Consider the following 18,637-nt stretch of genomic DNA (forward strand, 5'->3'; position numbering starts at 1 on the left):
GCAGTGAGATGAAGCCTCCCCATGCCTCCATCACTGCTGCTCGGGGCCGGCGGGGCAGTTCCACACAAAGCTGCCCTCCTGCCCTTTTTTTGGGTTGCTGCTGCAGCTCCAGGTGCCCACCCAGCCCCAGCCCTGGCCCCATGCACCTCGCAGGGCCCCCACAGCCCTCGCCCTGTCCCTGCAGCAGCGGGGAGAGCAGCAGCCTGGGCTGTGCCAGGCCAGCTGGGCGGATTTGCTTTTTGGCATTTTCTTTCCAGGATTACGGAGGAGATCTTTACACCTGTCTCTGAAATTATTCACAGACGGTGAGCTTGAATTGAGAATTGGCAGTTTCTTTCCTCCTGTTCCTCCCGTTTCCTTAGGAATTGGAAGCCAAATGTACCTGGCGAGGCGTTGCATATTGGGCAGTTTGGCCGTGGCAGTGAGCTCTGTCTCTCCTTTGTGCCACGGAGCTCTGCAGCCTCCTCACGGGGCTGTCACGGGGCAGCCAGCCCCACAGCCTCATCCTGCTGCTGAACACACACATCACTGGCACGAAGTGCAAGCCCCCAGCACTTCAGCACTTACTGCAGCAGGCCCTCTCAGGGGAAGGACCACCTGCTCGTCGCACATGGTGACATCCTCTGGCACCAGGCGCATTGGGGCAGGGACACGAAGCCTTTTGGCACAGCCAGCAGCCGGGAAACCGCCTCAGCCACAGGGAGCCCCTCCTGAGCCCCCGCACTCTGCGGCCACACGCCCGGGGGGTCCCAGGGGTCCCAGCCCCGACCCTGTCAGCGTGCGAGGAATGCGTTTGTTCGTGTCAAAACAGCTGCCGGTTCGCTGGGAACAAGCGGGGAGCAGGAAAAGGGAATAAAAGAACCAGCAGCTCAGGGACAAGGGCAGAATAAATCTGCATAAATACAAATGAGGTGAATATTTATTCCTCTCGCTGACCACATTTCTGCAGCTACTTTAAATTGCGAGGGAGGCATGGTCCTGCAGAGCTGGGCAGGGTTTAGGCCCAACTCTGGTGCTGCGGCTCGTCGTGGCTCCCCGCCTTTCCAGCAGGTTTGCCTATTAAATATTCTTTGCAGGCAAGTTACTCCTGTAGCTGATAGGGGAGATAAATAACAAAACCCTTGCAAATGCAAAACTCCTTTGGCAGTTTGGAAAGAAACCAAATCACGTGCTGAATGCAGATGAAGAAAAGTCCTTTTTATTGCGAGGAGTAACAGAAGGGACGTGGATCGGCCTCACCCACAATGCAGCACATCCAAACCCACTTGGAGATTACAAGACAGGATAGCATGTACTCTGATCAGTTCAAAGCAGAACTGTGAACAAATCAGCTACGTACATATTTAGATTAGATTGTAGGCCTTTCTTCCTACTTCTTAACAATATGAAATCACTGGAAAGAGAAAAATTTCCTTTTCAAGTGGTCAACTAATCACAAAGCAGGAGGAGAGCAAAGACAAAGACTTACATTTCATCAGTGTTTGTCCCTTTTCTTTCTTCCCTTTCTGTGGATTTGGTGCACGTGGTGCACGCTCACAACATTCACGTGGGACCAGTGTGTGTGGAAGGACTTTCTGCTAGCTGCCGGCTGCCTCAGTTACACAATGGGGACGTGTCCCCGTGCCATGGCCATCACTGGCCCTGAACCCAGCCTCAGTTGCCTGGGGAGGACTTGTGGATCAGGCCACTGTCTTTGTCGGTGACCGTACAGCCACGACAGCCAGGACAGCACATGGGCAGGACCCGCAGCTCCTGCCACTGGCACCACGGCAGCACTGCAGTCAGCACGGCTCAGCTGGCAGAGCCACCAAATCCTGGTGAGGCTGAAATGTAAGGTAGAAGAAATAGCATATTTTCTTGGTTGTATTGCTCCCGTTTTTGTGTCTGTTCTCTGTGCATCGTATCATCCTCCTCTCTTTGCTCCTCCTCCTCTTGGTGTAGTGGTGGGAATGGTCCGGGGGGCACCTGGGGATGCTGGAGATGAGGCTCAGGCAGTGCAGGGGCATCGCGGGAGCAGCTCAGCTTGGTGCAGCAGCCCCCTGCTGCCTCCCAACAATGGCACCAGGCTCACCCCGTTGGGCTCACCTTGCCTGGCACCGGCACCAGCACCAGGACCAGCACACCCAGCTCCAAGCCCCGTCCCCGGTGAGCAAACCCTTACCTGAGGCACTGCTGGCCCTGTGCCTACTGCGTGCTCCTGGCATCGATGCCTGCAACTGGGAGAGACGGAGCCTCATGAGAGCCCCCAGCCCAGCAGAGCCCCGCGGTCCTGCCCGGGGCCCTGCTGTGCACCGCCTGTGCCGGGGAGCCCTGGTGTTATGGGCAGAGATGATTTAGTGCCCTGAGGAATTCACCTCTGGGGAAGCTGGGATGGCTTCCAACTCTTTCTTCCCTCCTCTATATATTAAGTTTGCATGCATATGAAGCTCAAAGCTCTTACAATCACCTCTGCAAATATTAATTAATCCTCACAGCATCCTGAGAACCATTATTCACTCCTACTAAGTAAATATTATTAAATCCTTTTATGAGAGGTGAAGTGACTTTTCCAGGGCTGTACAGAGCATGAGCAGGAGCACACAGACCTCGTTTTATGGTGTAACTGCATCCGCCCGTAGCCGCAGGACCTGCTCCCGGCTGTACCTGTGCCAGCACCGTGTCCCCATCCCACCCGCTGCCCCCACTGCCACCCCGCTCCTGGCACCCTGCGGAGTCCAGGGCTGCCCCTGGGGCTGCACTTACTCTGCAGGAGCCAGTCGATGAAGACAGCTGGAAAGGGGTAGTTCTGCAAAAAAAGGAGGAGACGTTAACGGGTGTGAGTGCAGGCGCTGCGGCTGTGGGAAGGCAGGAAGGTGAGGAAAGGCAAGGGATGGGTCGGGGCCAGACCCGGCACAGTGTGCGGGTAGGGCAGGTCCCATTGCTCTATTATCGGTGGGGACACGGCCATAGGAGGATAGGGGCATAGGAGAAGGCTGGGGAGCGTGGGAGCCTCCATCCAGAACCATCCCTAAAGCCAGGTCCTGGGGCTACGCCCGGCGCTGGCAGCACCTGCAAGTCCAGCTCCACAGAGTTCTCCAAGGTCATCGGGAAACTGGAGAGGGCAGACTGGATTTTCCCAAGGAGTCCAAAAAAGACGATGCCTGTGGAGAGAGAGAAGGAGAAGGAGAGGCAGGGGCAGAGGCCGCCAGGTTTGCAGAGCTGCCTGCAGTGCCCTGTCCTGCCCGGAGCCCCCAGGGCTGGTGCAGTGCCTGGGAAATGCTGCCCCTGCCCCCAGGTGTTCCCAACTCTCATTTTCCTGTGGGGCTCAAACCCCCTGGGTTCACAGGTGGTGAAAGCTGTTGTTCTGGAGTTATCTGGTGTATGAAATGTTTGGATGACATCCTGAAAACTTTCTGTGGAGTGAAGCAGCAACTGCGTCTCTGCCTGGCTTGAGAGCTGGGGAGGGACAGACATGTGGCTCTGGGGGCCACACGCTGGGGCTGCCTCGCTGCAGCAGTCTGGGTCTGCTAATTATAAACCCTAATTATAACCCTAATTATAAACCCTGCAGTAAGGGCAGCAGGGTCCATGCACGGTGCTCTCACCACAGCGAGCAGTGGGAGCAGAGCCGTGTCCATGCCCCCAGCACACTGCTTGGTGTGGGGGGACCAGAGCTGCCCCTGCCGCGAGCAGAGCGACTCCTTCCCCACGTCCCATGCTCTGCTGAGGGCATCCTCTGTTGGCAGAAACACCAGACACAGAAAAGCCACGTGTTGCTACAAAAATTATATAGAAAAGTTCGCAACTTACGGTTGAGAAATTGTAGTTTGATATTGATGATGCTGAACCAAATATTCACTAATGGGCAAAACTGCAACGGTAATAAGTGGAACAGCCTTGGTGAGAATATCGCAGTTGTAGCAACACATTTCACTAACATCTTTTGAGTCTCACAGACTTTAAATCAAGATGGAGCAATCAGCTCCTAGAGCATAGTTTCCTCCACGGAAAAAGAGCAATATAAATTGTTCAGCCTACTTCTCAAAACAGCACAGCTTCTCTTTAACAGAATAAAAGATTTTCTAACAAGCACCTTTTTTCTAAGTGAGGCTGTCACTTCTGTTTACCATACCTTCTCCGTACGAAAAGGCATTTCACAAAGCAATTGGTTACAAATTATCCCGTAACATTGCATGATGGAATTTGAATTGCTTCTAACAAATAAATCCTGACTGTAAGAAAGATCAAGGAAGTTTGCAGAATTCAGTTATAGAACGTGGGTGTGTGTCTGTACACGCACACATATCTGGATATGGATATGTAAATCTGCTTCATGCTTATGGGAAAAACACTGATTTCAGTCAAACCTTCTGACATGGCAGAATTTCTTGCACTTACCAGTGCGGGTAGGAGAGACCGAAGAGAAGAGTTCAGCAAACCGCTCACCAAATTGGTGAAGAAGCTGGAAAGGAAAAAAGTCAGGAATTACTGAGGAGGCTGACAAAACCCAGGTCGCAGAATCAAGACAAATCTGAAGTGCAACGCTGGGTTGCGATGCTGTGAGCACCGAGGATGAACACACATTCTCTTCTTTTCTCTCCGATGTTAAAAGATGCAGCAAGCCCACAGCTCCCCCAGGCTTTAGCAGGAATTATAGGTGCTCAGGACTTTTAGTTATCTGCTTAGAGAAATCTGATTGTTAACGGTAAATCTGTGCCCAGATTTGAGACTGAAATTTTGCCTCACTGCAAACATGCAAAAAGCTGACCTGCGGCTAGTCCTGCACATTATTTTAACCATTTCCAGATGCACAAACCAACTTCCCATTCCTTTAAAGGGTTCTCAAAAAATGGCTTTTATATGAGAAAAATTTAGTCTGTATGTTGCCACTGAGGCTTTCCTGGTGCTAACCTGCCCTCTGCAGTGCTGGGGGTCCACAGCCTGGGGACCAGAGCCCATCTGGGCAGCTCGGGGGGCTGAGCCCTGAGAGGAGAGGGAGGGAGAAACCTGCCCAGGGGCAAAATGCACAGCTGTGCTGAGGGCCAGGGCCAAGCCCCACATAAGCCCGGGTTGGATTCGGATACTGTGTGCTGTGGCTGTGTCCTTGCAAATCACCCCAGGTCTTCCGAATGAGAAGCTGCACAGCGTGTCAAATTAGTATGGGGCTGGTGAAGTTTGCCCACACTCACCCCTTTCGCAGGTTGACTTTAATGCCACCGTACAGGTTGCGGCAATCCTTAATGACCAACTTGAGGTCACCAGGGGTGTCTTGTGTCAACGCAATGTGGGATGTGATGTTCGTTTCCACCGAAGATCCGCTCAGAAAGAGAAATATTCTGAAAAGTAAGGCAATAACTGTTGTGGCTTGGAGGGCTATGGAGAAGATGAAAGCACAGAACAGCAGTCTCTGTGGCTGAGACACAAGCTGGGGCTCGGCTGTGGCTGTTTTCATCTCAGGACTTTCATCAGGCTCCTGTTCGGGTTAGCAGGTCATCAAGCCCCTGAGTGCTAACAGGCACGGGGGGTTCCAGGGTAGCTTGGACTTCAGAGGAAGGAAGGACTCATCTACATGAAAGAGCACAAAGCCTTCTTGGCACTTTGCTTCCAACACCTTGTTCGCAGCAGGATCATCGCCTCTGCCAGCATCTTGGGGTTGAGATCTGGGCCTTGGTGAAGTCAAGAGCTTCTCTTAAGGAGAACAAGATTTCTAAAATGCATTGCAAATGCATATTCACAGCAGCTCCAGAGCTGCATGCAATGCACAAGCTCCCCTAAGAACCAAACATTTGAGGATGCTTCTCCAGCCCCCTGAACCGCCCCAGCTCCCCCACTCCCTGGGACCCTGGAACCCCACCACACTTTGCTCTCCCACCAGCCCTGCTCACCCTGGCAAGTTGAACGTCAGCTTCGAGTACAGGTTCAGCACCAGCTCACCCCCAGGAAGGACCTTCCACGATGCTCGGGCTTTGTCCAGGCTCAGCATCTTCAACCTGTAGGTTGAAACCAAAGCCAACCCGAGCTGAGATGGGAGCAAGCCAGACTGCTGCGAGCTGAGCTTGCTGCACAGCAGGTGGCAGGAGCAAGCCCTACAGCCTCATCCCTTCTGCCAGTCATTGGGCTTGTTACCCACGTGGATAGCCCTGGTCAAAAGGTGTAGGTGGGGAAGGGTCAAGCCCTGCTCCAAGAGGAGAGAGCTTCAAAGCAGGACCAGGTTGCCCAGGGCTGTGTCCAGCTGAGTCCTGGCCATCGCCAAGGACAGAGATTCCCCCACCTCTTGGGGTGCCCATCGCAGTCGCATCACTGTCATGGGAAAGACTTTTCCTGGACCTGTGTCTGGTTGGGATTTCCCCTCATGGTCTGTGTAACAGGAAGGATCTGGTCCTGCCCTGGAGCACCTCTTTAGGGGAACCCCCACCTCTGGGCATCACTTGTTAGAAAAATGCCAGTTAAGTATCTGCTATTAATTACTACTGCCTTTTTTTTTTTTTTTTTTTAAATCTATTGCTATTATTTACTCTTAAAGCTAAGTTTTTAAACACCAGGCTCTTACAAGCTGTCACCATGTCAGGGAAGCTGGTGGATGGGCCATGGATCTGCAGTGAGCATCACCACCGTGCTTCTGCTCTGACTTACCAGGCTAAGTGCTGTGTCGATTTGTCGGGGACTGCAGCACCCAGCGGTCCTCCTTCACCCAGCAGTCCTCCAACTCCTCCTTCACCCAGCAGTCCTCCAACTCCTCCTTCACCCAGCAGTCCTCCAACTCCTCCTTGGCCCAGCAGTCCTTCTTCACCCAAAAGACCACTAAGTAGACTTCCATTGCCTGCAAGACCTCCTTTTCCAAGCAGCCCCGTGCCAAGCAGCCCTTCCTCTCCAAGAAGGCCTTTATTGCTGAGGAGGCCGGTGCCGAGGAGCCCTTTCCCACCAAGGAGGCCTGTGCCGAGGACACCGGCGTTCTTGGATTCATTTTCAGTGCCAAGGAGACCTTGACTTCCTTCACTACTTGGACTCTTCTTGCTGAGAAGGCCCGTACCAAGCAGCCCACCTTCACCGAGAAGGCCAGTGCCAAGAAGCCCACCTTTCTTGCTGATCAGACCTCCTGCAACAAGCAAGTCCCAGTTATTAATCTACCTTGTTCAGAACATCTTTTTTTTTTATTTTTTTTTGCCAGCAAAAGGGTCACCCTGTGCATCTTGACTGCTAAACAAAAACGCTTCATCACACCGCATCCTCTGTCCCCGCCAGGCTTCGTGCCAGCTGGGACTGCCTGGCTGCTGCCCACGTTTCATCCTGACAGACTGAGCAAGCTGGCAGGTCGTTCCCTTTTAGCTAAGACTTTTAAAAAACAGCCCAAATCCCTCTGTGGTGCCTCCTCCACCTGGATGAGTCCCTGCCAGGGACATCTTTGCCCAGGTGGGGCCAGTTTGGCAGTGCCAGGGGGTGCGGGCAGCTGGGGTATGGGGATGCGCTGGCACCAAGGGGACACCGAGGGGACACCGCGGGGAAACCTCAGAGCTCACCATCTGTGGGCTGTACTGGACCAGACCCCAAGATGCCCCCCAGGTTGAGGAGGCCCTGGGAGGGGGGCAGGAGGCTCCCGAGGATGATGAGGCACCAGAGGGGCAGCATCTCCATCCCAGGACCTGCCGAGAGACCCACATCAGCCCAGGCAGCTGGACATGGTGGCCCTGGGCCCCCACCACTCCCTGTCCTCCCCGTGTGTCACCCTGGGCAAAGCCCTCCTGCCCCAGGAACCATCCCTGGCCCCCGTGCCCCCATCCCACCTCCCTCGCTGTCGCATTTTGTCCAAAGCAGGGGGCTGCCGTGCTCCAGGGCAGTTCCCGTCCCCACACCCTGGTGCAGAGCATCTGCCTGGCATCGCAGGGGGGCTGCGGGGAGGAAAATGGCATTTTGGAGAGAGCAGAGGGAGGAGAAGAAGCAGGAGGACCTTGTAGCGAGAGAGATGGATTGCTTCAACCTGCTCAGAAATGGCCCTGAAATAAGAACAGATAAAAGGGCACAGCCGGATAAAAAATGGTGTGTCAAAGCCACGTCCTTCTCCACCTCGTGAAGAACACCTTGCATTATGAAAGCTCAAAGCACAGCCAAAATCAGATTCACTTCCCCGTGGTCAGGCTGTTTGTTTTTCTCGTTTTGCTTCAGTCAAGCCTCTGAAGAGAGCCCATTTTTCTGTGTTTGAGCTGCCTCTAGTGACAAGAGATCACCCTTGGGGATCTCATGTTCCCACACCACTTGGTCTTCTTGGGGTTGTGACCAGCACTGTGACATGCTGGTTTATGCCAATAAATGTGTTTGCAAAGAAGGGAAAAAGGCAATTGCCGAGCCATTTCTATAGGTCTCGAGTCCAACAAAACATACATAGCCTGCACAGCCCGCTGAGTGGGCCCAGCCTGCCTGGCATTGTCTCCTTTGTGAAAGACAAAATATGATCTGCATATTGCAGCACTTCAGCACTAGGAAATAACGTTATTTAGGTCATTCTGAACAACTTATCTGTTCCAGATACTTTTTAAAAAATCCTTCTATGACAGTTCTTGGCACAATTAAATTAGACTTTAATTCACTAGACTGTCTTTTACATTTTCCCTTTGATCAGCACGTAATGATGCACAGCTCCTGTAGCTGTGATTATTGAACAGAAGAGAAAGATAGAGGCTTGAGCAGCTTCGATTGAGAATTGTGTCAAATAAAATCAGTGGGATTTGTTGGAGGGTCTCTGCAAGACGTGTGTAGCATTGTAAGAGGATGCCAAAATGGGTTTCAGGTCTTTTAAAAGAGCTCTTAGAGAGAATATGTGATAAAGCAGACAAATATCTATGCAGGTATTAACTATATTCAACTAGTCAGTACATCTCCTTGGTCACTCACATTTAAGTGAGCTGAGCATCTTGTACATGCAAAATGTATGCATGGCTTTGCAGATAAGTGCCTATTTCATACCAGCTGAGATTAGATCTGATAAGCTGAAAATTGTTCTGAATTCTGGTCAACAAGAACAATTAAAGAGTCCTAGTCATTTCTTCTAGCTTAGTCATTATAATAGACTTAACAACAACAAAAATAAATGTGGAATTTGACAAGCAAGAGCTCTACTGGCTTTAAAAATTAATTTTCATAAATGATTAAATGCTGCTACAGAAATCAAAGGAAAACATCATTAAAATTCTTGCTTTTTCAAGCCGAGTTACACTTTGCTGTAGGTCGTCTAATGGGAACAGGAGTTCTGTGGCTACGGTACCTTTATGCCTCTTACCTGGAGCCCTTTGAAGTTGCCGTGCAGCTGCCTACAGCCTCTTATCTGCTGCTGATAGGGAGCAGCTCTTATATACCCAGCAGAGTGCAGGAACAAGGAAAGTACAGGGAAGGATGAAATAGGAATAATTTCCCCATGTGGGCTCAGAAGCACGAGCCCTGTGCCAGCCTGACTAGCAATGGACCGAGGTGCAGGAGTGCTGGCCAAGCCAGGGGGCAGCCCCCTCCTGCCCTGCAGCCCTGGTGCTGTTACCAAAACTGCAAGCAGCTGGGGCACACAGTTGTATCAGTGCAGGGACAAGGATGGGGACAGGCAGAACTAGGCACGAGCAACCATCCCAGGGCATCCCTCGGTCCCAGGGCAGGCATCCCTCTCTCTTCCCTCTCTCCTGGCTGTATCTCCAAATTAATTTGCCTGGGATGGGCAGACCCCAGCCCCTGTGCTGAGCATCACAGCCCCTCTGAGACAACCACACAGTGGCCAGGGTTGTGGTGTGGGGTCTGGGGATGTCCCCGGTCCCTGGCTGAGTGGGTGGCTGAGGGGGGACTTGGGGCAGCTCTGCCATGGGGGATGCTCCATCAGTGTTAGGAGGGTTTTGTCTGCGTGCAGGGAGAGGACAGCTGCCTCCAACAAGCGAATTACGCACTGCAACAGCATAAGGCTGATTTTAAAAAGTAGTCGCAAACTAAAGGGTTTGTGGATTTATGGTGTGCCAGCTGCTCTGTGGAAACCACGCATTACCCAGAGGTAAGCAGGAGATGGCTTGTGTCTCAAAGGAAGATCCAAGCAATTTAAAGCAGGCTTGAGAGAGAACAAATACAAGCAGAGAGGGAAATAAATGCTGATAGGAAGGGAAAAAGAACAGTAAAGATGATGGGAAAAGCCTAAGTCTCAGCTCCAGATAGTTTTCAGAGTGTAACAGGGTTGGACAAAGGACACAGGCTCGAAGGCAGCATTACTGAAGCAGTCCCAGAGGTCTCCCCTCACCCCAGGAGTGCTCGGTGGCTTGACAGCCTGAAGTTAGCAGCAGCCTCATTGCTCTGACAGCAGCTGAACCAGAGGAAAGAGCCTGTGCAGGTCGGGCATCGCTCAGAGGTGCAGGGAGAGAGCTGCCCCTGTGCCTGCCCCCCGTGGCACAGCCGCTTGCCCCCTGCTCCCTGTGGTGCTGGGAGGGGATGGGGCAAGGGCTCCTCCAGCACCACAGCTCCAGCACGGTGGGCAGGCAGCCAGCTTGCCTCATCATGCCCAGAGGGTTCCCCAAAACCAGGGGAAGGGGTTGCGTTCAGGTGAGTGGGTTTTGCATGGAAAGGCTGATGGGCTCGTGTACCCTCCGGTTGTATACAGACACAGGAGCTGTTACCGGGCCCTTGCCTAGCCCCAAACCAGGCACTCGCAGAAACTGAGACACATTTTGATATAAGGAGAGATCCACTCCCACCCCATGAGGAGAAGAAGAAGACCCCATGGGCTTCAGATCCCTGAGGGAAGGTGCAGCATCTCGCTCTAATGTAATTCTTGCCAGCAGACGGGTGCCTGAGCACCAGCGAAAAGAAAAGTGCAAAATGCTACAATCAGAGGCAAAAACCACCCTTGCTTTCTTTTGTGTTCAAAGCAACATAGGGAGGATGCAACATTTTTGTGGAAAAGACCGAGCTGCTGTTTTGCTCTTCCAGGCACAGCGAAACGTCGTGGGGCAGCTTCGAGCAGGCTGGGCTTCCCACCTCTCGGGTGGTGGATGTGGAAAACCGTAGGTCCTGCTGCAGCCACGGGCTCACGCCGACAGCACGAGGAGATCCTGGTGCGGCAGAGGGCTCGGTGTCACTCGGATTCATTTTACACCATGCCCCGGGGAGCGGGGGCTGCACTCACCTCAATGACATTGATGTCGGCGTTGGTGAAGTCGATGTTCAGCAGCCGCGGGAGCGGGACCCCCCTGCCCAGCACGCCTGTGGGTCGGGGCAGCCCGGTCAGCACGGCGTGTCCCTGCCACCCCATCCCTGCACCCCCGGCCAGCACGAGGCTTCATGCCCCGGGGCCCAGTGCCGTGTGCTGGGGTTTGCAGCACCCACTGGTGGGGGGCAGCAGGGGCTTGGTGGGGGCGTTTTGTGATGTGTGCTCGCCGCCCCACAAAGCGCTGCCACCGGAGTGAGCCTGGCCATGCTGAGCCGTCCCATCGCCACCACCGCACCCAACCAAGGTCAATGCAATGCACAGAGACGCGTGCAGTGTCTGCTCTAACACAAATGAGTGCACGGATGAGGCATCAAAGCTCCCTTACTGTTCAGTGCAGGCAGGAAAGCGACATCGAAAATCTTGTCAACGAGCATCTCCAGCAGCGAGATCTGCAACAAGGAGAGGGTCCCTCAGAGCTGTGCTCCCATGGCCAGCGCGGCCTCACCCTGTCCTTGGGGCTGTGGGGGTGCTCCTGTTGTCCCACCTGAACCTGACCTGACCCCTGCTGCCCCAGCTCCACACCCACTTCATGCAAATCCCCAGCTTCACAGAAATTAGAACTTTCTTTAAGCATTCAGTAGTCAAATTTTAGTCCCAAAGTAATGGCACTCCACAGGCCTGTTCCAGCCAGTATTAAGAGCTGCCTGAAATTGAATTCCTGCTGCCCTGACAGCACGAGCACAGCCCAGGATGGAAGTGGATGGAGCGATGCAGCCCCCCCAGGCTGTGCTGGGCCCACACAGAGCTCGGGTACCAAGCCCACGGCTGCTGTGGCTGCATGGGCTCTGTGGTGATTGCAGCGGGTGTGCACACCCTGCCAAACGGGGGCAGTCCTGCTTTGCTCGCATTTGCCCCAGTGTAAACTGGGGTCAGCAACTGGGATAGATCCCGCTTCCCATCACTATCTTTCACACAGATCTATGGGAATTTTTCTGAAGACCATTCATGGATCACCTATAAAACAAATCCATCTGCAGAGGTGAGAGAAAGGCACTGTTAAAAATGCCATAAACAATACTCGGCACTTGGCCCTTAATTCTCCCAAGCCAATCTCTCTCAGCGCTTTGCTCTCTGCAGTAGATTTCGCGTATGGCTGAGGCTGCTCCTGTTCTTACATCAAAGTCACCAACAGATGAAGACTCCAAGAAGAGATCAGTCCTGCAGGAGGAAGCAGAAGCAAGTGAGGTTCAGGTTCCCCGTGTCCCACCGCGCATCTCATTGCCTGGGCACCCCTCACCACCCCAGGCCCATCCAACGCCAGAGTGAGTGGTGGCAGAAGAAGACAGTGTCCTACTTCTCACGGCTGGCGCTGATCTTCAGTTTGTTGCCCTCAACAGAGAACTGGGCCAGCAGGGAAGCGTCCTGCAGACAAGCAGAGGACAAGCACAGGCTGTCAGACAGAGCTGAAGCAGCCAAGTCCCAACGAGATGGCATTTCTGCACAGCTGCTGCTCTATACGTACGATATTCAGAAGGCAGAGGAACTTCTGGACGTCGTCATGGTGGATGGCCACCACCTCTGCTGTAGCCTTGAGCTGGATCGTGGCTTTGTTTTTCTTTAGGGTCACCACAGGTGCTTCGGGGACTGCAATTTTCAGCAGCAATTCGTGTGGCTCAGGGTACGCCTTGAAAACCTGCAACATCCAAAGCAGGAGGCTTATGGTGGCAGGGGCACCGTCACTGCCAGCGTGTGCCTGGGCAGATCAGCGTGTGAGGAGGATCGGGGGGAAGCAGGGAACGGGCTGCCTGCGGGGGCATTGCTGTGCTCAGCGATGGATTTGCTCCTGGATTGTTCCAGTTCAAGACTGTGTGTGAGCTCAGCCACTGTGCATGCCCTGAGCCCCCCAGGAGCATCTGCTGCTGTCCATGGGACTGCTGCAAGGGGGTTTTGTGACCCAGGAGATGTGCAGAGGACAGTCTGGCAAACCAGGCTTGGGCCTGCTGCGGTTTCTGACTTCAGACCCAAGCCCATGGGATGTCTGAAATGATGTCTCTGAGAGGAAGAGGCAGGGGGATCTCCCCTGCCCCCAGGTGCATGTCTTACTGGGCCAGCTGCAGCGTGGGCAGGAACCAGCACTCACCGCAGGAACCAGGGCTCCCAGCGTCGATGTTGTCAGCGGTGGGAGCTCAGGGAACTGTCACAGACAAGGAGGGGAAATGTTGCACGTGAGCACGATGGTCTTCAGCAGATAGCTCATACTTTGCCTCAGTAACACACCTGAGACCTCATGGCCTCTCACTTGTGTTTTTTTTTGCCCAAGATAGCACAGATCCCAGTAAATGGCAGCGAGGTGCTAGAGGACTGCAAGGTGAGACCAGTGCACACCACACTGCTGGCAGCCCCGGGCCTCCTGGGGCCAGGCAGATCTCCCCTGCTCACCATGCCGTTGGCGATGTCCAGGTCCAGGGCGCCTTCCTTCTGCAGGGCAGACAGCACCGACCTGAGGAAGTTGACGGAAAGGCCCAGCTGGGAGGAGCTGGTGTCCGGCATCGGTGGCAGGGGCGGCATGGGGACCCTCGAAGGTGCGGGGACACTTTCTGCTCTTCCCAGCGGGTAGTCAACCAGGCCTCCTGCTACTCGCCCAACAACAGTCTGCAGTTACAGGGAAGAAAGCACAGGCCAAAAGTGTTGTAGAAGCTCGCAATATTTGCCTTTATGGTTAACTTCATGTTCAGTCAATGTGAAATCCCTTCATGCACAGCCAAGCCAAGGCAGATCCCATTGCATTTCCTTCTCCAGAAGTTCATGAAATGCGAACCCCGCTGTGCTCTGCCGTGACAGCAAGCAGCACAGGAGCAGAGCCAGCCCCTCTGTAGCCCCCTCACAGCACCCTGGGTGCCCTCGGCTCGGTGTTCTCAGCTGAGGAGCTGTTCCCCAACCCGTGTGAGATATCACAGTGCGTGTAGCAAACAGAAAGAGAAGGTGCAGGACTTACATTCAGGTCTACTTCAAGGAACTGGCTGGTCACCAGGGGGAGGCTGGACACGGTGTACTGGATACTGCCCAGCAAACCCAGTGGCACCAGTGCTGGGGGCAGAGGAGGCGGCTCAGCAGCTCCCATGGGGCAGGGGTGCAGCTCCCCCTGCCCGCTGCAGTTCCTCCAGCAAAGCCCCAATGTGCTTGTGGGCTCTGCCCTGTCTCTGAGAGCTCCATGCAAAGCCACATCCCTAACGAGCAGTGTGTGCCACTGCTGGAAACGGAGGGGCCACCCCACCACCCCCACCCAGGGGTCTCTCTGCTGATGGCTTAGCTTTGCTGGGTGCTGCTCCCTGGATGCTCCCAGGGATAAGGGGGTCTCAGCAGGGTGCTCCCGGGGTCCTGGCACTGGTGTGGCACAGAGGTGGGGTCTGGGGGCAGCAGCATCACAGTCCCCACATGGTCAGCACAGAGGGCAGAGATGACCCAAAGGGAAGGCAGGGGGACCCCAGGCACTTACAGTTGACGAACCCCAGCTGGTCGCTGACGAGGCCCAGGGCAACATCGAGGACTGGGCAGAGCTGCAGGGGGACGGGGAGCGACCACACTCAGAGCCAGGCACATCCCAGCATGTCCCTGCCCCTGTGCCCCGGGTGCTGCAGTGCTGGTGCTGGGGCTGGGAGCCCCTCCAGTAGCCCCCCAGTGCTGCTGAGGCTGGGCCAGACCTGGGTCCAGCCCGGGGTACCCTGCCCTCCCTCCAGCACACTGAGGAAGCAGGACAAGTACAGGGTGCCAGGAGCCCATGTGAGATGGATGGAGAGACCCTGGGACCCTCAGGAGGGAGCAGAGACCCCAACCCATCACACGGGCATCGTTAGCAGATCCCAGGCACTTGGGCAGATCTTTGCCAGGCTCTGGGGCAGGCACAGTTTCTCCCACACAGATGGAGAGGTGACACGTGTCCCTCCCTAAGCCCCAACCATGGCAGCCCTTGGGGCAGTGGCGTTGATCCTGCCCTGGGACAAGCAGGAGCAGCAGCACAGCTTTCAGATGGACTCATTGCTCCTTTCCAGGGCAGGATTTATGCCTCCTGCTCACCTGGAGTCACTTGGGCAACAACTGCACTGACTGAGGTGTGCCCTGGCTCGGCTTACATGAAGCCGCACCACAAGGGGTTTTTTCTTCCAACTTACCAGATTAGGAAGAAGCCTGTTCAGGACACTGGCCAATAAATTATCCACAACTGGGAGCAGGCTGTGGAAAAACAAAGGAACACCAGGAAAAAAAAAAAACAAGCTGCAAAGTAAATGAGTTTTAAACAATTCCCTGTGAAATGCATGTAGAGCAGGCCTCCTGGAGCAAGGCAATTGCAGCAGTGAAGTGTGTTGTGTATGCTTGGATTTTGCATGAGATAAGTCTAATTTGCATCCCAAAATAGCCAGTGGGAAATTTATTGCTGCCTTTTTTTACTAGGCTCTGTAAATGAGCAGAAACAACCTCAGCCCAAGTAGGTTTTGTGCTTCACATGCCAAGTGCTTACATCTTAGCAGACCCTGTGCAATGTCAGGTAAAAAGACTGAATGCAGCACAGGGGGCAGGGATCTCTGAGACCTCTGCACCACTGCAGGGTGTCCTGCTTGGCTGTGCAGCCCCACAGGAGAACCCTGCTGTTTGCTGCAGCTGCGTCAGGACACGGGGGGACTGCCACCACCAGCAGCCCTCTGGCATGGCCAGTGAGTGACTGTCACCAGCTCTGCCGTTGTCATCCACAGAGCTGGAAGCGCCCCCGTGCCCACCCTGGTGTCTGCTGGCATGGGCAGGGGGTCAGCGAGGGGCGATCAGCGGTCAGTATGTGCTGGTGGATCAGGACATCGCAGTCACTCACCCTCTCAGCAGTCTGACTTTAATGCCCCCGAGGAGCGTGTCGCACTTCTCTATCACCAATCTGGGATAGCCGGTGCCGTCCATGGTCAGCCTGACCCTCGATGTGATGTTCACTTCCACTGCGATGTCGAGCAGACCCAGGAGGCTGTGCAAGGGGACAGGGCTGAGCTCCAGAGGAGCAGCCCCTTCCTGGGGCAGGAGCAGGCTCTGTCCCCCTGCACCCCTCGTGGCACCAGCCAGACCTACCTTTTGCCATTGAGGGCCACCCGGGTGTAGAGGTTCAGGTGGACGCCGATGCCAGGCAGGAGCCGTAGGGACACCCTGGGGAGCGTCAGGTCCACAATCCTCAGCCTGCAGGGACAGCAAGGGGGGCATGGACAGTCACGAGTGGGGGCTCTGGGCACAGCAACCCACCAGCAGGGCTCTGCCACTCACACAGGTGACTGATTGAGGGATGGGTGAATTCAGGAAAAAAAATGACAAAAGACACCAAGTTTTCTCAGTTATTTTCCGGTTTTATCAGAAGCTTTTTCTAGTTGCCTTATTATTGCTTGTTCTTGTGCCTCTGCTCAGTGCTAGACAATAAGAATTAAAACAGGAAAATTGCAAACAACTGAGCATTGGCTTGGAAACAACAGCATCGGCTGCCCAGGGCTAATGTACAGTTCAGTGCTCCCTCTACGGGCAAGCACTTCTCAACTCCCACCTCCTTCAACCTCCCCTTGTGTAGCTAGGAGGTTCTTCTGCAGCCGGCAATGCAAACCTGGGGACTTGCAGGCAGCATTTCTGCCAAGGAGTCAGCGCCCAACCAAATCTGAGCAGCTACTGAAGGATCGCCACAGCCCCTCCCCAGCAGCATTCAGAGGTTGTCCCCCCTCCAATGACCCCGGACGGAGCCCTCCTTACCCGGTGAGCCCCTGGACCGTGCTGAGCAAGCCTCCTTCCCCCAGGACGCCGAGCAGCCCGCCGCCTCCCAGCAGCCCGCCGCTGCCCAGGAGCCCTCCTCTGCCGAGAAGCCCACCGGGGCCACCGAGGGTCCCCGCCGTGCCTTGGAGACCTCCATCACCCAGCGCTCCTCCAGCGACCCCCAGGGGGATGCCACCCCTGGGGACGTCACCAGCAGCTGCAGGCCAGCCCCTGGGAGGGAGGCTGTTTCTGGGGGCCGCCCCATAAGCATCCCCACGAAGACCCCCAAAAGCATTGCCACCGAGCAGACCACCTCCAGCCTCCCCACCTCCGCCCAGCAAGCCACCGCCAGCTTCACCACCCGCGCCCAGCAGGCCACCAGTCAGCCCCCCCAGCAGTCCCCCGCCACCACCGCCGCCCAGCAGACCACCGGTAAGACCACCCAGCAGGCCACCGCCACCGAGGAGACCTCCTCCAAGGCCACCGCCCTGCAGGCCGCCGCTGCCATCCACGCCGGGCACTCCGCTGCCGAGGGGCACCTCGCCGAGGGCACCGCGGAGGGCACTGCCTTGCCGCAGGGAGCCTGCAAGAGCTGGAGACCCCCAGCACCATCAGCCCCTGGGCAGAGCCCCTCCTGCAAAGCCTGCAGGCTGAGCCCCTGCTGAGCATGAGCTCCCCATCCCAGTCACCGCCCAGTCCAGCCCCTGCCTGCCTGCGCTTCTTTTTACCCATCTGTGCTACAACAGAAAAAGGGCTTTGACATCTTCCAAATACCAGGGCAGGAGGCACGGACCTGTGCAAAGCAGCACAGGGGAATTTGCAGCCCACCCAGGTGAGGCAGCACGTGGGCTGGCTTGGTTACAAGGGCTGCGTGGTGGCAGACCCACCCCAGGAGGCGAGATTAGGGCTCATGCAGCACCTCTGTTTAGTCCCTATCACGCGGGGAGGCCTTCTGGGAGCCTGGCTACTTGAAATTTTAATCGCAATAAAAAAGAAAGACTCGGAGGTTGGTTAGGGCAGGTCAACTCACCGTCGCTCAGAACACCCTTATTGAGTCTCAGGACGGCATCTGTTGGTGGCTGGCCCAGTGTCAGGGTCAGCAGGGCGTACACGACAGCGATGCTCAGAGCCGTTCGCATGCTGTCCTCTGACCCCGCTGGTGGTGGTGGCAGGATGGGGACACGGGATGGCTCGCACCGCTCACACCGCTGGCACTGAGGCAGCCAGCAGCAATCTGGGGAAAGAGAACAGGGGTGAGGGGAAACAGGGTGGACAACCCCTGGAGGCAGAGGAAAGCCTGAGATATCTCAAGCTGGGTGCACAGTTTTAGGTGAACAACAAATCTGAGCTTTAGAAGGAGCAAAACTGTTTGTGTGTTCGAGCCACATTCGGCTAACAGATTTGGACACACACACACACGGAAAGAGGGAGGCATCCATATGCACATCTGTCGGTGATTTTTCAAGCCACTGTCTGCACAGCCACAGCACCTATTTGCTTGCTTCCATTCACGTGCAGCCCGGGCAACATGCTCCTTTCCACCTCCGGTCGCTGTGACATGATTTTGAACTTGCAGCGTGAAATCGTAACTCATAACCCAGAGGCTGCACGGTGCTTCCCTTGCTAAAAACCATCCCCTAAGCAGGCGTGCAAATCCATCCTGCCATCACACAAACAACTCATGTCTGGAATAAATTCCTTCAGCTCTTTTTTAAATGGCATGTTTTA

The 18,637-nt window shown here is 55.0% G+C and overlaps 2 protein-coding genes across 2 annotated transcripts; both read right to left on the reverse strand.

The window, feature by feature from the left end:
* Positions 1–1,176: 1,176 nt before the first annotated feature.
* Positions 1,177–7,081, reverse strand: LOC311445869 (BPI fold-containing family B member 4-like). Its single transcript, XM_084538402.1, has 9 exons — positions 6,613–7,081; positions 5,865–5,969; positions 5,169–5,315; positions 4,378–4,441; positions 3,790–3,850; positions 3,049–3,140; positions 2,743–2,785; positions 2,162–2,216; positions 1,177–1,965 (listed from the first exon to the last, which is right to left on the reverse strand). Exons 2-8 carry the CDS (start codon positions 5,960–5,962, stop codon positions 2,185–2,187), a joined length of 537 nt encoding a protein of 178 aa, XP_084394528.1. The 5' UTR covers positions 5,963–5,969; positions 6,613–7,081; the 3' UTR covers positions 1,177–1,965; positions 2,162–2,184.
* A 3,832-nt stretch (positions 7,082–10,913) lies between these two features.
* LOC311445917 (BPI fold-containing family B member 4-like) lies at positions 10,914–18,048 on the reverse strand (the record flags this gene model as incomplete). The annotated part of the gene is made up of 16 exons (XM_084538507.1): positions 10,914–11,045; positions 11,120–11,196; positions 11,529–11,592; positions 12,319–12,361; positions 12,498–12,565; positions 12,666–12,836; positions 13,284–13,337; positions 13,583–13,795; positions 14,139–14,230; positions 14,640–14,700; positions 15,313–15,373; positions 16,005–16,148; positions 16,250–16,354; positions 16,910–17,126; positions 17,238–17,492; positions 17,940–18,048. 16 exons carry the CDS (start codon positions 18,046–18,048, stop codon positions 11,022–11,024), a joined length of 1,758 nt encoding a protein of 585 aa, XP_084394633.1. The 3' UTR covers positions 10,914–11,021.
* Between the last annotated feature and the right edge of the window lie 589 nt (positions 18,049–18,637).

This window comes from Aythya ferina (genome assembly GCF_964211825.1).
Source record: "Aythya ferina genome assembly, chromosome: 16".
In the NCBI taxonomy this organism is placed as follows: Eukaryota; Metazoa; Chordata; class Aves; order Anseriformes; family Anatidae; genus Aythya; species Aythya ferina.